The following is a 22,254-nucleotide window of genomic DNA, read 5'->3' as shown; positions in this document are numbered from 1 at the left end:
GCAGCTCGCTGGCCCGATGGCAATGAGGCCCATGGCCCAAAATTGGGTGCCACTCGGGCCTCACCATTCAGGCGCATTGTTTGGTCCCTGCACCCCATGCGAATGGGCAGGCCTGAATTTAGAGGCCTATGTGTGGGCCGCGGATGGGATCGGGCCTGGTCGTGCTGCACTCCATGGTTGACTAGCCCACTGGCGCTCACTCTCGTACACGATGACCATCCGCCTTTTACCTGGGCAGTCAGCTTCCTGGACCGAGTGTCCGTGTTTCCTGGTTTAAAAAAAAAAAATTAGCACGGGTTCAAACTTCCCACATTCCTCTCAAATTGTCCCCGTAAGTCACCCTGGCTCAAGTCCCTTGTGCTAATGAAGTCAATGACCTGTGTACTTGGTAGGACAGGTTGTTGGTGGAGAACGAGAGACAGTTGGAAGATTCAACTGGATACTGACTATGCCAAAAGCTTTTGTGAAGTCACAAGATAGATGGAGATGAGCGATGCCCATCTTAGCCCATCCTTCCATATTGAACCCTTGCCATCACCGCTTCCCGTTGTTTCTTAAATGATTACCAAGGTTTTCATCATTTCCCTTCCAGGAATGCTCACCTTAAAGTTCTGCTCTTCTCACCAGTCCTGACAGGTCATCGACCTGAAACGTTAACTCTGTTTCTCTCTCCGCAGATGCTGCCTGACCTGCTGAGTGTTTCCAGCATTTTCTGTCTTTATTTCATCTTCGCTGTTGTATCTGGAAGTCCGTTCCATGCATTGATCATTGTTTGTGTGAAGAGGAGCTTCCTAAGATCTCCCATAACTGTCAAGTGTTGAGTTACTTGGCAGTTTAACCTCTCTGAACTGCTGATGCAATGACTGTGCTTGTGGGGGAGCTGAGGTCACACTGTGGGCAGCTCTATTGGAGGTCAACCCCTGCTGTGTGCCTCCTGAGGAAGTAAGAGTGACAATTGGGCCTCGGCTGTGTTGGAAGTGAAACTGTGTTGGTGCTCCAATCACTGGAAGAGTCTTGTGTCCCACTCTCTTGGTTAAATGGAGAAATTAGTCCAAAATAATTGTAATTTTTTCTCCCTCCCTCCAGAACAAAGTTCCGGGTCATGGCGCAGGTGAGAGGTCGAATAAATCGGGGACTTTGACCAATAACTGCGCCATCTGCAAAGAAAAGGTTCTGTTGGTTCAGCGGTACTTGGTGGATGGGAAACTTTACCACAGAAACTGTTTCAGGTGAGAAGTAGGCCTGAACCTTTTGCTTTTGCCTTCAGCTGCCTAGGTCCCAAGCTCTGGAATTCCCTCCCTAAACCTCCCTGCCTCTCCACCTCTTCCTTTTCAGACCCTCTGTAAAACCTACTTCTTTGACCAAGACCTATCCTAATATTTCCTTGTGTGGCTTGGTGTCAAATTTTTGTTTGATAATCGCTCCTGTGAAGGGCCTTGGGACGTCTTACAACGTTAAAGGCGCTATATAAATGCAAGTTGTTGTGGCACTCGGGGAGTTGAGACCAAGTGTAGACTTCAGGCAAAGCAGGTTTTAGAGAGTGGGGATAATTGGACCTTGGTGAGCCTTCGTAAGGACTATCCATTTTAAAGTCATACATTTTGTTAATTTTGTATTTCTATTTGTCCACTTTTAGAATAGAAACTGTCTCTATAAAACGTGTTCACTCTGTAATTACACCTTCCTGTTGGTGCTGCAGTGTCTCCACTGGTGGGAGGGTGTAATTACAGCGTGACAAGTTTTACAGAGACAGTTTCCATTATGAATGAGGACAAAGGAATTTATAATGGAGAGAGATTGACAGGAATTCTGTTCAGATCTAAGATTTTTAATATATCATTAGAAAGAAAGAACTTGCATTTATATAGCGCCTTTCACATCCTCAGGACATCCCAAAGCCCTTTGCAGCCAATGGATTACTTTTGAAGTGTAGTCACTGTTATTTTCTAGGCAATTATGGCAGCTAATTTGTGCACAGTAAGCTCCCACAAATAGCAAATGAGATGAATGCCCAGTCAATCTGTCTTTTTAGTCGTGTTGGTTGAGGGATAGATCTTGGTCAGGGCACCGGGAGAACTTCCTGCTCATCAAATAGTGCCGTGGGATCTTTTATGTCCACCTGAGAGGCCAGGCGGTGCCTTAGCTTTAATGTCTCACGTGCAATATGGCACTTCTGACAGCGCAGCACTCTTTCACTGAATCGTTAGCCTACATTATGTGCCCAAGTCTCTGCAGTGGGGCTTGAACCCATGACCTTCTAACTCTGAGGCAAGAGTGCTACCACTAAGCTGAGGTGTGGCACTTTTTTTCACGTGGAATTGGTGCGGTGGGTTATCTTTGAGGCCAGAGTTCAATCAGCCCAGTCTGAGGGAACAAAAGCCTCCTTTGCTGGTTATAATGGAAAAATGCCACGTTGGAATAGCAGTGGCTAGTTGATTGAGTTTGGGGCTGAGGCATTGTTGAGGTAGAGTTAGTGAGAGATTGACTGTGCATCTCTTTGGGAACATAGGAAAAGGAGTAAGCCATTCAGCCCCTCGAGCCTGTTCCGCCATTCAATTAGATCATGGCTGATCAGTACCTCAACTCCATTTATCCACCTTGATTCCATATCCTTATTACCCTTACCTAACAAAAATCTATCACTCAGTTTTGAAATGTTCAATTCACCCCCAGTTTCAACAGCTTTTTGGGGGAGAGAGTTCCAGATTTCCACTACCCTTTGTGTGAAGAAGTGCTTCCTGACATGACCCCTGAAAGGTTCAACTCTAATTTTAAGGTTATGCCCCCTTGTTCTGGACTCCCCCACCAGAGGAAATAGTTTCTCTCTCTACCCTATCAAATCCTTCAATCATCTTAAGCACCTCGATTAGATTACCCCTTAATCATCTATACTCAAGGGAATACGAACCTAGTCTATGCAACGAGAAATGTGATGGCTGGGAATACTTGATACAGACAGTGGGTGCCCAAAATGGACACACATTCCATGCAGAAAACTTGCAACCAAAGTGAAGCATCTTGTTGAAGACAGTGTCCCTTTAATAGTCCGATCTATCTCCTGGATGCTAATCGTCACCTAGTGACTTGAGTCAAAGGCTGTAATTGTCCAGAGCTCAGCAATCGTGGGCAGTCTTGGACTCTCTACGGGGCTGGAGCATGTGAAGCATGGCGGGGTCATTCCAGTGAGTTTGGAGCTGATCCAGGTGAAATGTCAGGCTAGGGTGGAAGGAATTCTTACAAAGGAATCCTTTTGGAGCACATTCTTTCTCTTGTAAATCAACATTCTTCCCTCTGGTGTCTCAGAAGGAAACTTCATGTTTATAAACAAAAATATAAGCTTGGGTGGAAGAGTTGCTCGCCTGTTGCCTTGGCAACTGCGTCAGGCTACAGTTGAACAGGAAGGCCTACCTACTTTGAAAGCTGGCCAACAGTAGGTGTCTCCGATGGTTCAGCTGATCGAGGTGGAGTTGCTGAGCCATATAGACTAGGGAGGATCTTGATTCTGAGGGAGTGCTGCACTGTCAGAGGTGCCGCCTTTTGGATGAGATGTAAAACCGAGGCCCTGTCTGCCCCCTCTGGCGGATGTAAAAGATCCCACAGCCACTGTTTCGAAGAAGAGCAGAGGCGTTCACCCCAGAGTCCTGGTCAATATTTCTCCCTCAATCAACATCACTGCTATGTGCAATTTGGCCATCGCATTCCCTATGTTACAACATTACTTCATTGGCTGAGCTAATTTAGCTCATCTTAACCGGGGAGATGGAAGGGGTGTTAAGATTGGCCTCAGTGCCACTGCGTTAGAGAGGGAAAATTGATCAGGGTCCCCGCTCCTAATCTCTAGACTTGTGCCCCTGAGGTGTGGTGAGTGAAGCAATGCTCGGGAGGAACAGATAACTTTAGACCTATGGTTCCCAAAGCTCTCCACCACTGGGGGTTTTCCTCCAGTCTGGGTCTGAGATTGATCGCTATGATTAGTCAATAATTCCATTATCGTTGTATCATGCAACTACCAGGATGGTAGAAGGCGAACTAGATGGAACTCTGTCTTTTTGCGTCGAGCAATTCCTATGAGATGGGGAAGGAAACCAGCCCGAGTGCCTTCTCTCAAACATTCCCTTTAAGTTGGTGACTATAGACCTGATTAAATTACAGCTCTTAATGTGTAGGTCAAACTTTAAAACAATCTCACTAGTTCCGCTTTCTTGTTCACGCTGACTTTTCCCTTTTCTCTTCATCCTTTTCCTTTGCCATAGGTGCAAACAGTGCTTGAATACCCTCGTGGTTGGTGCCTACAAGACCGGATCTGTGCCTGGGACTTTCATCTGCATCAACCACCAAAACAAGGCCGGTGAGAATGACAACAACAATAGCAGCAGCAGCTTGATCAGCCCCTCGTCACAAGGGCACGGCCCCAAACCCAGCGAACCGGCCCCGACAGTCCACGGGCCGGTGGTGGGCCACGGAACCAGTTCCGCTGCCGTGACGCGCGCCCCCAGACAGGCCGAGGCCTCGCCGGCAGCTTTCAAGGCAGGGGGCAGTTCTGCGGAGAAAACGCAGGCAGCGAAGCAGAAGTTCATGAGCTCGGGGGCACCCCTGGGGAAAGGGGCTTCACCTCACTCGGGATCTCCAACGATCTCACTCCAGTCCCCGGATCCCGTGCGAGGGTGGCAGAGTCCGATGGAAACCACGACACCGGGGTATCGGTCGCCTGGAAACCAGGAGCGTGGTAACGTACCGTTGAAGAGCCCCTCGACTCCCACCACGAGCTCGGATACAGATAAAGATAAGGCTCGCTTGGTGCTCCTGAAGAACTTGCCCTTTGACAGCAATAACAATCGCAGCCAAGGCGTCGCCTCACCTTCCCAGTTTATTACTGACCAGCCTCCACAGTCCACCAGCCACCAGAGCGCCAAGACCATAACGCTGGACGTAGTCACCCAGAGAAGTGATCAACCGAGAGCCAGCCAGTCAGCAACTCCGGAACAAAGGGCCAAACCTGCCAATGCGCAGGCCAAGGACTCCAAATGGAGACCTAACTCTGCTTCTGAAGCATCGCCACGTCCAGTGGTCACGAGAGGCGTTGCAAATGCTGAGCTGGTGCTCACGCCATCAACAGAAAGAGCCCCATGTGCTCGGTTGAACCGGGCTTCCAGCATGAAGGAAGCAACAGGCCACGGACTGTCTCCTGATCAGGCAAACAGTAAAGGTTAGTTCTCCTTCTGGTTGGCTAAGCTGGCATGCAATCTCTCAGCGGCAGCTCCTATTTCACCACCCACTGCCAAGCAGACCCTTCTGAAGGGGCTTTGTGGTCCTTGACTTGAGCACATTATCTAGGCTTGCAGTTGGGCAAGTTACTGGGGGAAGTGCTGCACTGTCGGAGGTCTCTTGGATGAGACGTTAAACCGAGGCCCCGCCTGCCCCCTCAAGTGGGCGTAAAAGATCCCACGGCCACTATTCAAAGAAGAGCAGGGGAGTTCTCCCCGGTGTCCTGGACAATATTTATCTCTCAACCAACACCACCGAAAGCACATTCGCTGGTCATTTCTCTCATTGCTGTTTGTGGGACCTTGTTGTGCTCCATTGGTTGCCATATTTTCCTGCCTAACGGTGACTGCATTCAAAAGTATTTAATTGGACCTGAAGCAGTTTGGGGTGTCCTGGGGACTTTAATAAGGTGCTATATTCTTCAGTTATGTGGGGAGACTGGAGAAGCTGGGATTGTTCTCCTTAAAGCAGAGAAGGTTAAAGGGAGATTTAACAGAGGTGTTCAAAATTATGAGGGGTTTTGATAGAGTAAATAAGGAGAAACTGTTTCCACTGGCAGGAGACCAGAGGACACAGATTTAAGATAATTGGCCAAAGCACCAGAGGGGAGATGAGAATTTTTTTATGCAGCGAGTTGTTATGATCTGGAACACACTGCCTGAAAGGGTGATGGAAGCAGATTCAATAATAACTTTCAAAAGGGAATCCGATCAATATTTCAAGGGGAAAAAATTGCAGGGAAAGAGCGGACGAATGGGACTAATTGGATAGCTCTTTCAAAGGGCCGGCACGATGGGCCAAATGGCCTCTGTCTGTGCTGTATGATTCTATATAGATACAAGTTTGCTTGTTTTTTTTTGTTCTCCAAGCTTCTCAACCATTTGTAACTCTAATGAACAACACAGTTGTGTGATTAATTTCTTTTCTCGCAATGTGTCGTTGCCTAAGCTATTGGAGAGGGCCATTGGCAGGTGTAACATGCTGTTGGATGTTACTGATACCCCACCAAATGGTAAGACACTTTGTACCCAGTTTCCACACACTGGGTTGAGCTGAGCTGGTCTAGGTGAGACACCGGGTGAAAGTGACATTCTTCCTCCCTTCCCGCTCTCCGACGCAGGTTGGAGCCTGCTCAGGCTGATTGTGTAATGGCCGCTCTGTTGGTTTCACTCTCTCTGCAGCTGCCTTTGGCCAGGAGCCCAACGATATAATTTCCCCGAAAGGCTGACGCAGGTCGTCTTAGACACTCCACTTTCACTAGTTAACCATTCACAGGCACATGCCTCTTATGTGTTTCTCCCCAACCCCCCTCTCCCTACAGGGCAGTAAGTTTGTAAACAGACACTTGTTACATCGAGCCTACAGCACAGAAATGGGTCATTCGGCCAAACCGCTCCTTGCCGGTGTTTGTGTTCCTCAAAAGCCTCCTCCCACCCCTCTTCATCTAACCCTATCAGCATAACCTCCTATTCCTTCCCCCCTTATTTGTTTATCTGTGCTATTCACCTCAACTACTCCTTGTAGTAGCGAGTTCCACATTCTAACCACTCTCTGGGTAAAGTAGTTTCTCCTGAATTCCCTATTGGATTTATTAGTGACTCTCTTTTATATTTATGAAATGTTTCGCCTCACAATCTACACTGATTTCTTTTCCTTATTTTACGGTTTCTGAGCTGTCTCACCCTGTGGCATAAAGCTTGTGTGGAGCTTAAATGCCAGCATAGACCAGTTGGGCCAAATGGCCTGTTTCTGTGCTGTAGACTTGATGTAACAGGTGTCTGTGGTCAAACATAATGATTTGACTCCTTTTCAAAAGGAAGTTGATGAAATTCTGTTCTTGCTTAAGTTATAGGGGGATCAGGATTGAATATTTATCTTTTGGTAAGGCTGCCTAGCCTTTTGAAAAATGAGGAGGGTGGGGGTGTTAGGATCCACATGGACACTGAGGGTAGCAAGGGCACAGAATGTACTCAGGGTGGGGGACTTCAATGTCCATCACCAAGAGTGGCTCGGTAGCACCACTACTGGCCGAGTCCTGAAGGACATAGCTGCCAGACTGGGCCTGCGGCAGGTGGTGAGCGAACCAACATGAGGGAATAACCTACTTGACCTCCTCACCAATCTACCTGTCGCAAATGACAGTATTGATAGGAGTGACCACCGCACAGTCCTCGTGGAGACAAAGTCCCGTCTTTGCACTGAGGACACCATCCAACATGTTGTGTGGCACTACCACCGTGCTAAATGGGATAGATTCAGAACAGATCTAGCAGCTCAAAACTGGCCACTAGCAGCAGCAGAATTGTATTCCAGACAACACTGGCATCTACCCGATAATGTGGAAAATTGCCCAGGTATGTCCGGTCCACAAAAAGCAGGACAAATCCAATCCGGCCAATTACTGCCCCATCAGTCGACTCTCAATCATCAGCAAAGTGATGGAAGGTATCGTCGACAGTGCTATCAAGCGGCACTTACTCACCAATAACCTGCTCACTGATGCTCAGTTTGGGTTCCGCCAGGACCACTCAGCTCCAGACCTCATTACAGCCTTGGTCCAAACATGGACAAAAGAGCTGAATTCCAGAGGTGAGGTGAGAGTGACTGCCCTTGACATCAAGGCAGCATTTGACCGAGTGTGGCAACAAGGAGCCCTAGTAAAATTGAAGTCAATGGGAATCAGAGGGAAAACTCTCCAGTGGCTGGAGTCATACCTAGCACAAAGGAAGATGGTAGTGGTTGTTGGAGGCCAATCATCTCAGTCCCAGGACATTGCTGCAGGAGTTTATCAGGGCATTGTCCTAGGCCCAACCATCTTCAGCTGCTTCATCAATGACCTTCCCTCCATCATAAGGTCAGAAATGGGAACGTTCGCTGATTGCAGTGTTCAGTTCCATTCGCAACCCCTCAAATAATGAAGCAGTCCGAGCCCGCATGCAGCAAGACCTGGACAACATCCAGGCTTGGGCTGATAAGTGGCAAGTAACATTGTGCCAGGCAATGACCATCAACAAGAGAGAGTCTAACCACCTCCCCTTGACATTCAATGGCATTACCATTGCCGAATCCCCCACCATCAACATCCTGGGGGTCACCATTGACCAGAAACTTAACTGGACCAGCCATATAAATACTGTGGCTACAAGAGCAGGTCAGAGGCTGGGTATTCTGCGGCGAGTGACTCACCTCCTGACTCCTCAAAGCCTTTCCACCATCTACAAGGCACAAGCCAGGAGTGTAATGGAATACTCTCCACTTGCCTGGATGAGTGCAGCTCCAACAACACTCAAGAAGCTCGACACCATCCAGGACACAGCAGCCCGCTTGATTGGCACCCCATCCACCACCCTAAACATTCACTCCCTTCACCGCCGGTGCACTGTGGCTGCAGTGTGTACCATCCACAGGGTGCACTGCAGCAACTCGCCAAGGCTTCTTTGACAGCACCTCCCAAACCCGCGACCTCTACCACCTAGAAGGATAAGAGCAGCAGGCACATGGGAACAACACCACCTGCATGTTCCCCTCCAAGTCACACACCATCCCGACTTGGAAATATATCGCCATTCCTTCATCGTCGCTGGGTCAAAATCCTGGAACTCCCTTCCTAACAGCACTGTGGGAGAACCGTCACCACACGGACTGCAGCGGTTCAAGAAGGCGGCTCACCACCACCTTCTCAAGGGCAATTAGGGATGGGCAATAAATGGCGGCCTCGCCAGCGACGCCCACATCCCATGAACGAATAATGAAGAAAAAAACAACCATCGAGATGGTCAACTACGACTGAGACCAGCCGAGCTAAACTCTTTTCCCCCACCCCGGCTAGGAATCCAGAGGTACAGTCATAAAATTTGGGAAGGCTGTGTACAGGTACTTTCTCAATTTCTTTAAAGAAATTGTGTTTTTAAAAAAAAAAAATGTCATTGACCACTTAGTGTATTAATTTATAAAAATATCTGAGATGGGGGGAAAGAAAGGCTATTGGACTGACTGTCAAAAATCATCCAATCGGGTAACAAGGAGACTATTCGCTTGCCGATTGGCCGTGGGAAGGCGGGGTGCCCCGAGGATGGGCATGTTGGGTGTCCAATGGTGGGAGCGTGGGGGCAGGGCTGTTGGAGGCTGGAGGTCATGTGATGATACCTCCAGAGTTGGCAACCCCTAGTTTAGGTACTTTCTATAAACTGATAGACCAACTTTGAACGGACTGTGTACCCTTTTGCCAGGTCTGCAAGCAGCAATCCACCACCTAAACAGCCAAATTCGCTTTGGGATTTTCGCCCAAACTTGTCAAAAGCCACTTCCTGTTGTCCTTTGGGCCCTTTCCAGAAACAGGCCTGTTGGGAACTGCTCGACATCTAGGAGCAATTAAAAAAAAAAAATTGGAATAAAAACTGTTCTCCCTGCTTTCTTTAGTAAATAATGTAATCAGATTGTGTCGGAAGGCTCTTGTTACCTTTTGATAACAAACAATGATTTAAGTGTTCTTTTCTAATAATGAGCAGTACCAATCCTGAAATGGAAGGCCTGTCTTGTGACAGCTCAAGCAATGTATTTGAACACGACACTGAAAAAAAACCTGCTTGAGGTTAAAGAGCCTTTTCTACCATTGGGTTCTTTCAATATTGAGAGATTAAGGTGTCAGCTGTGGCTGTGGGCAGTACTCATGCCTTTGAGTCAGAAGGTTGTGGGTTTAAGTCCCACACCAGAGGCTTGAGCACAAAATCCAGGCTGACACTCCCAGTGCAGTACTGAGGGAGTGCTGCACTGTCGAAGATGCTGTCTCTCGGATGAGACGTTAAACTTCTCGGGTGCATGTAAAGGATCCAATGGCACTATTTCGAAGAAGAGCAGGGAAGTTCTCCTAGTTTCCTGGCCAATCGCTCGATCAATACCTAAAAACGGATTAACTGGTCATTATCATATGGCTGTTTGTGGGATCTTACTGGGTGTAAATTGGCTGTAAAGTGCTTTGGGATGTCCTGAGGTCGTGAAAGGTGCTATAGAAATGCAAGTCTTTCTTTAAAAGAGCATAACCTTGCTTTGCAGAGAGTAAAATAATTAACGTGCTAAATGTTCTGAGAATTGGCTCTGTTTTAGTTTATAATTCCACAGAATGTCTGTTCTTTGTCTCTGTGCTTTATGGCATTTGGCTGCTCTTTAAATGATTCCCATAATCGTCTTGGTCTCTTGAAAAATTCTTTGTGGTACAGTCATGTTTCTAATTCTACGATATCTTCTCTGTGTCTGACCAAAATGATTCCGATCTAAAAGGATTCCCTGCACGGTCGACCTCATTCCTACTGTGAAATGTGTGTCTTTGAGCAGGTACACAGAATGCAGGCAATCTAGATAAATCGATAGACTTTAAAAATAGCTGCAAAATGGGGGATTAAAGAGAGAAAGAAAGATGCATTTACGTGGTACATCAGGACATCCCAAAACGCTTTACATCCAATGAAGTAGTTTTGAAGTGTAGTCATTGTTGTAATTTAGGAAACGTGGCAGCCAATTTATGCACAGCAAGATCCCACAAACAGCAATTATTTTTTTTTAATGATGTTGGTTGAGGGATAAATATTGGCCGGGACACCGGGGAGAACTCCTGGCTCTTCAAAATAGTGGCCATGGGATCTTTGACATCCACCTGAGAGGGCAGATGGGGCCTCGGTTTAACATCTCATCCAAAAGATGATGCCGCTGACAGTGCAGCACTCCCTCAGTATTGCAGTGTCAGCCTGGATTATGTGCTTAAGTCTCTGGAGTGGGGCTTGAACCTATGACTTCCTGATATTCAGGTGGGAGTGCTACCCACTGAACCACGGCTGACAGTAAGAGTGAGAGGCGTGTAACTTAGAGATGCAGTTGGAGCCATTGGGCCGTGTAGACCAGGAAGGTCCTAGCTTCAGGCCATGGTCTCTGCCAAGTTACTTGATCTTATACAGTTGGGGGGTGGAGGGCGTGGTGGGTAGGTGGACAACAGTTTGTCTTGTTGCCTTTTAGGCTATGGAGGGAAGAATCAGCCAAGGTCCCCACTCCCGATCTCTATCTAGTGATGTTTGCTGGGACCGCGATGTGCAGATGCTGGGCAAAGACAGGATGGGCAGCAGCTGTGGTCACTCCAGTCATCAACTGACCGGCCGGACCTCACCGTCCAGCTTTGCACATGATGAATGGCCACTTAGGGAGGGCAGAAGGGTGCTGCTCTGCTACCTCCTCTCCCCACTGGAGCTGGATCCTTGCACCCTGGAACCCAGGAGAAGGCGGGAAGGGAGGAATTTTGAATGGACTGTTAGAAAGAAAGCAAGGAGGAAAGAGTCATTTGTACAAATACCTCCATGTACAAATGTTGGGCACGTTCAAATTCTGGTTGAGGTTGGTGCCTATGGATGATCACAAGGTCATTGTACATGAGGGTGCTTTATTTCAACACTTTAAGTTTCATAAGACACTGCCAGATGATGTCATGGCAATAAATATCGTAGAGCTATATGTTAAAGATCAGACTGAAGAATAACAGAAATCCAGATGGAGTGAGATTGTGGCAGTGAATGGCTGAGGCGTGTATGAGCAGGCAGAGGGTCACTGGTGCAGACTAGTTTGGGAATGAGTGACCGGAAGACTTTGATCTGATGCCTGATTTTGGGTTGTGTTCCAAGAACCCCAGAATCGCGACAGTGGGTAGAAAGTACATTCTTAAAGTATGCTCAGGCTGCAGAGTGCAAAGGTGCTTTGATCACAGCGAAGAGCACTGAGGCTGGCCGCATGTGTAGGAAGGCTGAAGATATGAGGAAAGATTGGACTTTTCTGTCTTGAAAGGAGATGAATGAGTGGGGACATTTACAGAGTTATATAGGATACTAAGTGGAATAGAAAAGGTTAATCTAGCACGACTTCAAGTTATAACACAACTGTAGCACAAGGTGATAAAAGTATGGGAACACCATTACCTCCAAGTCACACACCATCCCGACTTGGAGATGTATTGGCCGATCCTTCATTATCGCTGGGTCAAAATCCTGGAACAGCACTGTGGGAGAACCTTCACCACACGGACTGCAGTGGTTCAAGAAGGCGGCTCACCACCACTTTCTCAAGGGCAATTAGGGATGGGCAACAAATGCCGGCCCTGCCAGCGACGCCTACATCCCGAGAATAAATTTTAAAAAATAGGTACAAACCAGTAAAAGGAAAATTCAGGACTGATGTCAGGAAACAATTCTTCAGAGAGAGTGATTAATGGCTGGAGTGGTCTCTGAAGTGGAGGCGAAAACTGGAGATGGCAAGTGATGGGTTCCAATAGAACGATCAGCCAGATGGGAGTATCGACCTGCCAAATCTGCTCACCTTTGTGAAGGGAAAGTACGGGAAACAAGCTCAGAAAATATGAACCAAAGCAAATTGAGGAGGGGAACAAATTTGGCTGGTTCTGTAGAGCTTTGGAAAATGTTTTGGGAAGTCAGTGATGATGGGGCGGAGCTTGGTAAAACATCTCCGACTGCCGCACCTTTGGGTCCTGTGACTGCAAAGCAAAGTGGGTGGATGGATAATGCAAAATGGCCGCCTTTCTGGAATGTCGGTTAACACTACGCCATTTCTTGTTTCTCCTTCAGGGAATTTTTCCTATAGTCCACAGATCATCACCGGGGCAGAGGCAAACGAGTCTCCGTCTGACTGGAGGTCCAAACTGAAGCCTGTCCAAAAGCATCACAGGTAAGTGTCCATCGCAAGCAGAGAGTGGCAACTGGAACCTAGTGGTCGTCGCTAGTGTACGGTGAGGTGTCCTAGGTTTGGTCCAGGATCCCTGCCCTGGACACAGCTCCATGGAGAACCCTTTCAAACGACTGCAGTGATTAATCTCCTGTGCCTTGGCTCGCAGTAAGAAATTGGATTGTGCGGTGCCCATTTTACAGGCACCTGAGGGTCCAATATGGTGGGCGGCATCAACGTGCTCATTCCGTGCCGGAAGTGCGCCGCCCGCCATATTGATAAAGAATCCTCCATTGGTGTCCAGGGCGTATGCCTGAAACAGGCGTTGGGCGCTTTGCAAATGCAAATAGGGGGCATCACACCTGTTTGAGGCCCACTTTGCAAAATTGGATTGGCCGTGACTGTGGCTTGTGCCGTACATGCCGCGGTCAGTATTCCAGGAGCTTGGCAGCCAAACCAAGCCAATCGGTCCTTAAAGGGACCCCTGGAGGCTGCCACTGGAAAGGTAAGTTTTCATTTTTTTTACATACCCCTATGTGGAGACTGGAGAAGATCTTCCCAAACTCTCAAATACCTCTGAAATGCCTTTGGATGTTTTTCTATGTTAAAGGTGCTGTATAAAGGCAAGTTGTTGTAGGGGCTCTCTTTAGAAAAGAGAAGGCTGAGGGGGTGACCTGATAGAGGCCTTTAAGATTATGAAAGGGTTCGATAGGGTAGACATAGAGAAGATGTTTCCACCTTTTGGGGGAGACCAAAAGTAAGGGCCATAAATATATGATAGTCACTAATAAATCCAACAAGGAATTCAGGAGAAACTTCTTTACCCAGAGAGTGGTGAGAATGTGGAACTTGCTACCACATGGAGTAGTTGAGGCGAATAGCATAGATGCATTTAAGGGAAGTTAGATAAACACAAGAGAGAAAGAAATGGAAGGTTATCCTGATAGGGTGGGAGGAGGCTCATATGGGGCATAAACACCGGCATAGACCAGTTGGGCCTATTTCTGTGCTGTACATTTTATGTATGATGTGGAGATGCCGGTGATGGACTGGGGTTGACAATTGTAAACAATTTTACAACACCAAGTTATAGTCCAACAAATTTATTTTAAATTCCACAAGCTTTCGGAGGCTTCCTCCTTCCTCAGGTGAACGGTGTGGAAATGAAATTTTCGAATCCTTTGCATTTGAAAATCACAGAACAATGCCTGGTGATTACTGCCCGTTGCCAAGGCAATCACAGTGAACAGACAGAAAGGTGTCACCTAAAAGGCCACCGAATATACAAACCCCCCCCCCAAAAAAAAGAGAGAGAGTGTGAGAAGGAAGACAGTCAATGACCCGTTATATTAAAAACAGATAACATTTGTTCGCTGGTGGGGTTACGTGTAGTGTGACATGAACCCAAGATCCCGGTTGAGGCTGTCCTCATGGGTGCGGAACTTGGCTATCAATTTCTGCTCGACGATTTTGCGTTGTCGTGTGTCTCGAAGGCCGCCTTGGAGTATGCTTACCCGAAGGTCGGTAGATGAATGTCCATGACTGCTGAAGTGTTCCCCGACTGGGAGGGAACCCTCCTGTTTGGCGATTGTTGCGCGGTGTCCGTTCATCCGTTGTCGCAGCGTCTGCATGGTCTCGCCAATGTACCATGCTCTGGAGCATCCTTTCCTGCAACGTATGGAGGTAGACAACGTTGGCCGAGTCACAGGAGTATGAACCGTGCACCTGGTGGGTGGTGTCCTCTCGTGTGATGGTGATATCTGTGTCGATGATCTGGCATGTCTTGCAGAGGTTACCGTGGCAGGGTTGTGTGGTGTCGTGGACGCTGTTCTCCTGAAAGCTGGGTAGTTTGCTGCGAACGATCGTCTGTTTGAGGTTAGGTGGCTGTTTAAAGGCGAGTAGTGGAGGTGTGGGGATGGCCATAGCGAGGTGTTCGTCGTCATTGATGACATGTTGAAGGCTGCGGAGAACATGGCGTAGTTTCTCCGCTCCGGGGAAGTACTGGACGACGAAGGGTACTCTGTTGGTTGCGTCCCGTGTTAGTCTTCTGAGGAGGTCTACGCGATTTTTTGCTGTGGCCCGTCGGAACTGTCGATCGATGAGTCGAGCATCATATCCTGTTATTACTAGGGCGTCTTTCAGCGTCTGTAGGTGTCCATTGCGTTCCTCCTCGTCTGAGCAGACCCTGTGTATTCGCAGGGCCTGTCCATAGGGGATGGCCTCTTTGACGTGGTTAGGGTGGAAGCTGGAAAAGTGGAGCATCGTGAGGTTGTCCGTGGGCTTGCGGGAGAGTGAGGTGCTGAGGTGCCCGTCTTTGATGGAGATTCGTGTGTCCAAGAAAGAAACTGATTCTGAGGAGTAGTCCATGGTGAGCTTGATGGTGGGATGGAACTTGTTGATGTTATCGTGTAGTCTCTTTAGTGATTCCTCACCGTGGGTCCATAGAAAGAAAATGTCGTCGATGTATCTGGTGTATAGTGTTGGTTGGAGGTCCTGTGCAGTGAAGAAGTCCTGCTCGAACTTGTGCATGAAAATGTTGGCGTATTGGGGTGCGAATTTGGTCCCCATGGCTGTTCCGTGTGTTTGGGTAAAGAACTGGTTATTGAAGGTGAAGACATTGTGATCCAGGATGAAGCGGATGAGTTGTAGGATGGCGTCTGGAGATTGGCTATTGTTGGTGTTGAGTATTGATGCTGTCGCAGCGATGCCGTCATCGTGGGGGATACTGGTGTAGAGTGCCGAGATGTCCATCGTGGTGAGAAGTGTTCCTAGTTCAACAGGTCCGTGGGTACTGCGTTTTTGTAGAAAGTCTGTAGTGTCGCGACAGAAGCTGGGGGTTCCCTGCACGATGGGTTTCAGGATGCCCTCGATGTATCCAGAGAGGTTCTCACACAGGGCTCCGTTGCCTGGTACGATAGGACGTCCGGGTGTGTTGGCTTTGTGTATCTTTGGGAGGCAGTAGAAGTCTCCCACGCGGGGAGTACGTGGGATGAGAGTGCGTAGGATGTTTTGAAGGTCTGGATCGAAGGTCTTGATCAGTTTGTTGAGCTGATGGGTGTGTTCTTTGGTCGGGTCTGTGGGTAACCGTCTGTAGTGTTCCTGGTTGTCCAGTTGTCGGTATGCTTCTTTGCAATAGTCCGTTCTGTTCTGTATGACGATGGCTCCTCCTTTGTCCGCTGGTTTGATGACTATGTTGCGGTTGGTCTTGAGAGCTTTGATGGCGTTGCGTTGTGCTCGGGTGACATTCTGGACTGTCTTCCGAGTGCGGCTGTTGAATCTGGCATAGACGCATTTCCTGACAGCTTGAGCATACATGTCAAGCTGAGGGCAGCGACCCTCTGGAGGAGTCCAGTGAGACTCTTTCCTCTTCGGTTGCTGTACCGCGGATCCCTCTGTCTGCTGTTCCGGATCGTTGATTGTCTCATTGGGTTCGCTGCTGAAATCTTGGTTTGTGGTAGAATTCCCGGAGCCTCATTCTCCTGATGAATTCCTCTGTGTCCGCCGCGAGACTAGTGGGGTCCATTTTGGTAGTGGGGCAGAAATTGAGCCCTCGGCTGAGAACTTCGATTTCGTCTGGTTGAAGGGTGTGGTCGGACAAATTGACGATAGACTTCCCTGTGGTTGCAACCGTGGTACCAGGGGAAGCTTGGTCGATGCTGATGGTGATGCCGAGTTTCTCAAGCTTCCTGCTCTTGGTTTTCATGTAGGCAGCGTAGTTCCGTTGCCTCGTCTGTTTGGCGGTGTCTCGTAGCTGGTCTGCTGTGTCCTGAGTACAGGTTGAGAGTATGGACTCTATCTTAGTTTCGAGGTTGCGGCGTCTGCTGTAGAGTTGGTGTATGAGATGGTTGCGGAGTGTGCGAGAGGTACGGCGGCAGAGTCTCTCAGCGTAATCCGAGTTGTATGTGGACCTGAGTGGGTTCGTGATCTGTGGTCCTTTCGGGATCTTGTCTGCTTTCTTGCAGCTCTGTAAAAACTTGATGTCTGTGTCTAAATGCGCGATCTTCTTGGATATCCTTTCCACTGTGAGCCGGCAGTTTGTGGTGTCGATGGTAGCCATGATGTGGAGATGCCGGTGATGGACTGGGGTTGACAATTGTAAACAATTTTACAACACCAAGTTATAGTCCAACAAATTTATTTTAAATTCCACAAGCTTTCGGAGGCTTCCTCCTTCCTCAGGTGAACGGTGTGGAAATGAAATTTTCGAATCCTTCGCATTTGAAAATCACAGAACAATGCCTGGTGATTACTGCCCGTTGCCAAGGCAATCACAGTGAACAGACAGAAAGGTGTCACCTAAAAGGCCACCGAATATACAAACCCCCAAAAAAAGGGGAGAGAGAGAGAGAGAGAGAGAGAGGGAAGGAAGAAAGACAGTCAATGACCCGTTATATTAAAAACAGATAACATTTGTTCGCTGGTGGGGTTACGTGTAGTGTGACATGAACCCAAGATCCCGGTTGAGGCTGTCCTCATGGGTGCGGAACTTGGCTATCAATTTCTGCTCGACGATTTTGCGTTGTCGTGTGTCTCGAAGGCCGCCTTGGAGTATGCTTACCCGAAGGTCGGTGGCTGAATGTCCATGACTGCTGAAGTGTTCCCCGACTGGGAGGGAACCCTCCTGTCTGGCGATTGTTGCGCGGTGTCCGTTCATCCGTTGTCGCAGCGTCTGCATGGTCTCGCCAATGTACCATGCTCTGGAGCATCCTTTCCTGCAACGTATGAGGTAGACAACGTTGGCCGAGTCACAGGAGTATGAACCGTGCACCTGGTGGGTGGTGTCATCGAGCAGATCGCAAGGGAACAGAAATATCCTTCATATGTTAATTCATGAACTCACATGAAGGGGAAGAGCCTTTTTGGACCTGGCCCAGGCTGCTGGAAGTAAAGCTGGCAGCCGGCAGGTTATGCTGCCGAGGGAATCCAATGGGTTTGTCTTGCGAAATGCTCCGTACAGGAACGGGCGACATTGTCCTCGGCACATTGTGGAACTGTAGATTGAAAGACCAAGATCAGCTGGGTCCAGATCAGCGGAATGACAAAAAAAAATGAAACCAACTCCTCTTCTCCCTTTCCTCCCCATCAATTATGAAAGGGTGGAAAGGGAGTTAATAATTAAGCCTCAGTAATTTGGTGCTCGAGCCTTATCTGGTTTGGTCGTCATTATTTTGTTTCTTCTCTCCCTCCCTCCATTTCCTTGCAAACGTGTGCTTTAACACTGGGACTAAATGGTTTCATATCCTCATACAGTAATAGGATCGATTTAAAAAAAAAAAAAAAAAATTTTCACTTGAGTTTTATTTTCTGTTTGGTCGTACGATTCCTGTTCTGTGCTGATCTCAGCTGGAGATGCAGTAGGGACGCTACAATTGGCCTGAGTGATCCAACAACAGGGAGAGGAGGGACAAAATCGGCCTGGAGCTCTGTTGCTATGCAGTGATCCCTATGGGAATGTTTATATGGGCATTGGGTGTCAGCTGTGGCTCAGTGGTAGCACTTTTGCCTCTGAGTCAGTGGTTGTGGGTTCAAGTCCCATTCCTGAGACTTGAGCCCAAAATCTAGGCCGGCACTCCCAGTGCCAGTACTTGGGGGAGCTGTCCTGTCGGAGGTGCCATCTTTCAGATGAGTTGTCAAACCGTCTGCCCTCTCAGGTGGACATAAAGGCTCCCACGGCACTATTTCGAAGAAGAGTGGGGGAGTTCTCCTCTGTGTCCTGGCTAATATTTATCCCTCAACCAACATCACTAAAAAAACAGATTATCTGGTTATTTATCTCATTGCTGTTCGTGAGATCTTGCTGTGCACAAATTAGCTGCTGCGCTTCCCTTTATTACAACAGTAAACAATTTCACAACACCAAGTCATCGTCCAGCAATTTTATTTTAATTTCACAAGCTTTCGGAGGCTTCCTCCTTCCTCAGGTGAATTTTGTGGCAATGAAATCCTCGAAATGAAATCGCATTTATAAATCACAGAACAATGCTTGGTGATTACAGACTGTCACTCAAGCAAGCACTGGACCAGTCACTGGAACACTACAACAGTCTCTGGAATGGGACTTGAACCCACAACCACTGACTCAGAGGCAAAAGTGCTACCACTGAGCCACAGCTGACACCCAATGCCCATATAAACATTCCCATCGGGATCACTGGAAAGCAACAGAGCTTCAGGCCGATATTGTCCCTCCGCTCACTGTTGGATCACTCGGGCCAATTGTAGCGTCCCTACTGCAACTTCAAAAGCACTTAATTGGCTGTAAAGTGCTTTGGGATGTCCTGAGGTGGTGAAAGGCGCTATATGAATACAAGTTTGTTCTTATTGGGTGAGGACAGGATGGGGCTTGGCTGTGATGCCTCTGCAGTCGAATTGTCTGCTGACTTTTATTTTATTCGTTCATGGGATGTGGGCGTTGCTGGCGAGGCCGGCATTTATTGCCCATCCCTAATTGCCCTGGAGAAGGTGGTGGTGAGCCGCCTTCTTGAACCGCTGCAGTCCATGTGGTGAAGGTTCTCCCATCGAGGCTTGCGCATAAGGAGTGCTCGCTTGAGTGAGAGGGTTGCCAGTACCCTTGGTAAACCAGCGTGAGTCGGCCCTGTTACGGAGGGAAGAAAAAGAAAGCAAAAAAAAATGCGCTGTAAACGTGCACATTTTCTCCAGTCACTTTATAATTGCTCCAGCAAAGGTCTTGCTGCCTCCCTCTGGCCTTAAATGGAACAACGTTTATGATGCAGAGACTGTTTGGACCGGCAACACCTCAATTTTAAAATTCTCACCCTTGTTTCCAAATCTCTCCATGGCCTCGCCCCTCCCTATTTCTGTAACCTCCTCCAGCCCTACAACCCTCCGAGATCTCTGCGCTCCTCCAATTCTGGCCACTTGCGCATCCCTGATTTTAATCGCTCCACCATTGGCGGCCGGGCCTTCAGCTGCCTAGGCCCTAAGCTGTGGAATTCCCCCCATAACCCCTCCACCTCTCTCCTCCTTTTAAGACGCTCCTTAAAACCTACCTCTTTGACCAAGCTTTTGGTCACCTGTCCTAAAATTTCCTTATGTGGCTCAAATTTTGATTGATAAAGCTCTAGTGAAGCGTCTTGGGACTGCGTTCAGGGTGCTATATAAATGCAAGTTGTGGTTATGCCTGTGGAATTGACTGCTGCAGCAGATGGTCAGAAAGGTCGTAGCTACGGTCTGTCCAGGTTGAGAATAGCCCATGTGTTGCATGTTGGGTTGTTGGCAAAATCTGAATTGGTTCTTCCTGAACGAACTTTGATGTGCATCTTTCTGAATTCCTCACGCACACTGGGGTAGATCTTGACTTTGTGCAAAAGTGTATAATGGGTGACAGCGAATCGGCAGCCCGTTGACGTCAAGAGCAATAACAATGGGGAGAGGTGTAAAACAGGCTCACTACTGCCCGTTCTATGCTGTCGCACAAAGTCAGGATCCACCCCGCTGGCTTAGCGTGTGATGTTGATGCGATTACAGGCTTGTTGGAAATGTGGGCTTAAGCTCATTACAATTGGCCTGGTGCAGCCTGTTCTAACAGTCCTCCCTCCAGATGTTGAGAACATCTGTGGTCCAAATAGCTGGTAATCCCGTTTTCAAGGTACGGAATGGTCCAGATGCAGAGCAAAGATCCCATTACTGTGCTCCAACAATACCACATACCCCCAATTTCGGAAGAGGGTACCACTCCTCTGTTCCTTCCCTTGCCTCCTAAAATTGGGTGGAGCAAAGGGTTGCACTCTGCCCTTTCACCTCTGGGACTGCGTCCAAATCCGTTCTGGTTCATATCCAGTACAGCCTGATTATTCTGGCAGTCTATCCTCTCTGCTCTCTTGTTGCGCTCCAGAATGAAATGGGCCTGGGCAGTTGCTACTGGGCCCGGGTCCATAGCACACGAGTGCCCATAATTGGAGACTCTCTGTCAGGCTAGGAGAATGGCTGGGTTGGGCACTGGAGATCGATGGTATACTGAAGGGTGGGATTCTCCACCTTGCCATCTCTGCTGACCTGGGAATGATTGATATCCACATTGAGTGAAAACCATGGAAAATGGGTTCCGTTCTACAACACCAAGACCCTTGGCCTCGAATAGCACAAACATGTACCAAGTAATGTAAAAAAAAATGTTTTAAAATACCTATCACAGGGGTCCCTTGTTCACCTCGCACTCTGTGATTGAAGACTAGCATTGCTGGAAGTCGTGTGGGATACAACTTATAGGATCATACAGCACAGAAGGAGGTCATTCGGCCCATTGTGCCTGTGCCGGCTCTTTGAAAGAACTATCCAATTAATCCCACTCCCTCTGTGCTTTCCCCATAGCCCTGCAAATATTTCCTTTTCAAGTATTTATCCAATTCCCTTTAGAAAGTTACTATTGAATCTGCTTCCACCGCCCTTTCAGGCAGATCATAACAACTCGCTGCGTAAAAACGTTTCTCCTCATTCCCCCACCCGGTGCTTTTCTGCCAATTATCTTAAATATGTCCCCTCTGGTTACTGACTCTCCTGCCAGTGGAAACAGTTTCTCCTTCTTTACTCTGTCAAAACCCTTCATAATTTTGAACACCTCTATCAAATCTCCTCTTAACCTTTTCTGCTCTAAGAAGAACAATCCCAGTTTCTCCAGTCTCTCCACATAACTGAAACCCCTCATCCCTGGTACCATTCTAGTAAATCTCCTCGGTACTCTCTCCACGGCCTTGACATCCTGAAAGGCCTGTGTTCAGCAATTTCCTTTTTGAAGCCTCCACGTTTTGAGGGATTCTTGGCTGCCTCGTTTGCGTTGCTGCAAAGTGGCTTTGGGTTGACGTTGAGGCGAAAGTGGCAGTGAATGTGGAAGACTATCGAGCCCTGGGGTGTGGGAGCCTCTTTTAGGCAGCCACCTCATACTGGCCTGGGCTGACTTCCACGCGCAGGCTTGGTAAATGCTTGGATGGGAGACCGCCTGGGAATAGCAGGTGCAGAAGGCTTTTGGACGTGGCCCACTGTGGCATGGTGGTGTCACTCTGGCTACCTACCTCTCGTTCGTACCTGGGTGGCCCTGGAGACGGAGCATGCGGTGTCTGCAGATACGCTTAAGGCCTTCCGCCATCCGGAAGGAGTGGAGTGTCCTATAGATATAAGTAGTAATATTATGATTTAGTTTTATAACTTTCCTTTTGTTGAAAGTGTGACTTATATTTGAGTGACTTATATGAAAATGACTTGAGAAGCTGGACATCCCACATTGCTGTAACTCTGCATTTCAAGCAGGGATTCCCCCCA

At 48.2% G+C, this 22,254-nt stretch overlaps 1 protein-coding gene across 1 annotated transcript in view; it reads left to right on the top strand.

The window, feature by feature from the left end:
- Positions 1-22,254, top strand: part of LOC137340475 (MICAL-like protein 2) — a 78,239-nt gene that overhangs the window by 35,371 nt on the left and 20,614 nt on the right. The window contains exons 5-7 of the mRNA XM_068002932.1: positions 1,087-1,229; positions 4,254-5,206; positions 12,882-12,981. Coding sequence (XP_067859033.1) covers positions 1,087-1,229; positions 4,254-5,206; positions 12,882-12,981 — 1,196 coding nt within the window. The remainder of the gene's footprint in view (positions 1-1,086; positions 1,230-4,253; positions 5,207-12,881; positions 12,982-22,254) is intronic.

This window comes from Heptranchias perlo, chromosome 22, assembly GCF_035084215.1.
Source record: "Heptranchias perlo isolate sHepPer1 chromosome 22, sHepPer1.hap1, whole genome shotgun sequence".
NCBI classification, from domain to species: Eukaryota; Metazoa; Chordata; class Chondrichthyes; order Hexanchiformes; family Hexanchidae; genus Heptranchias; species Heptranchias perlo.
This window is presented reverse-complemented; position numbering and strand designations above follow the sequence as displayed.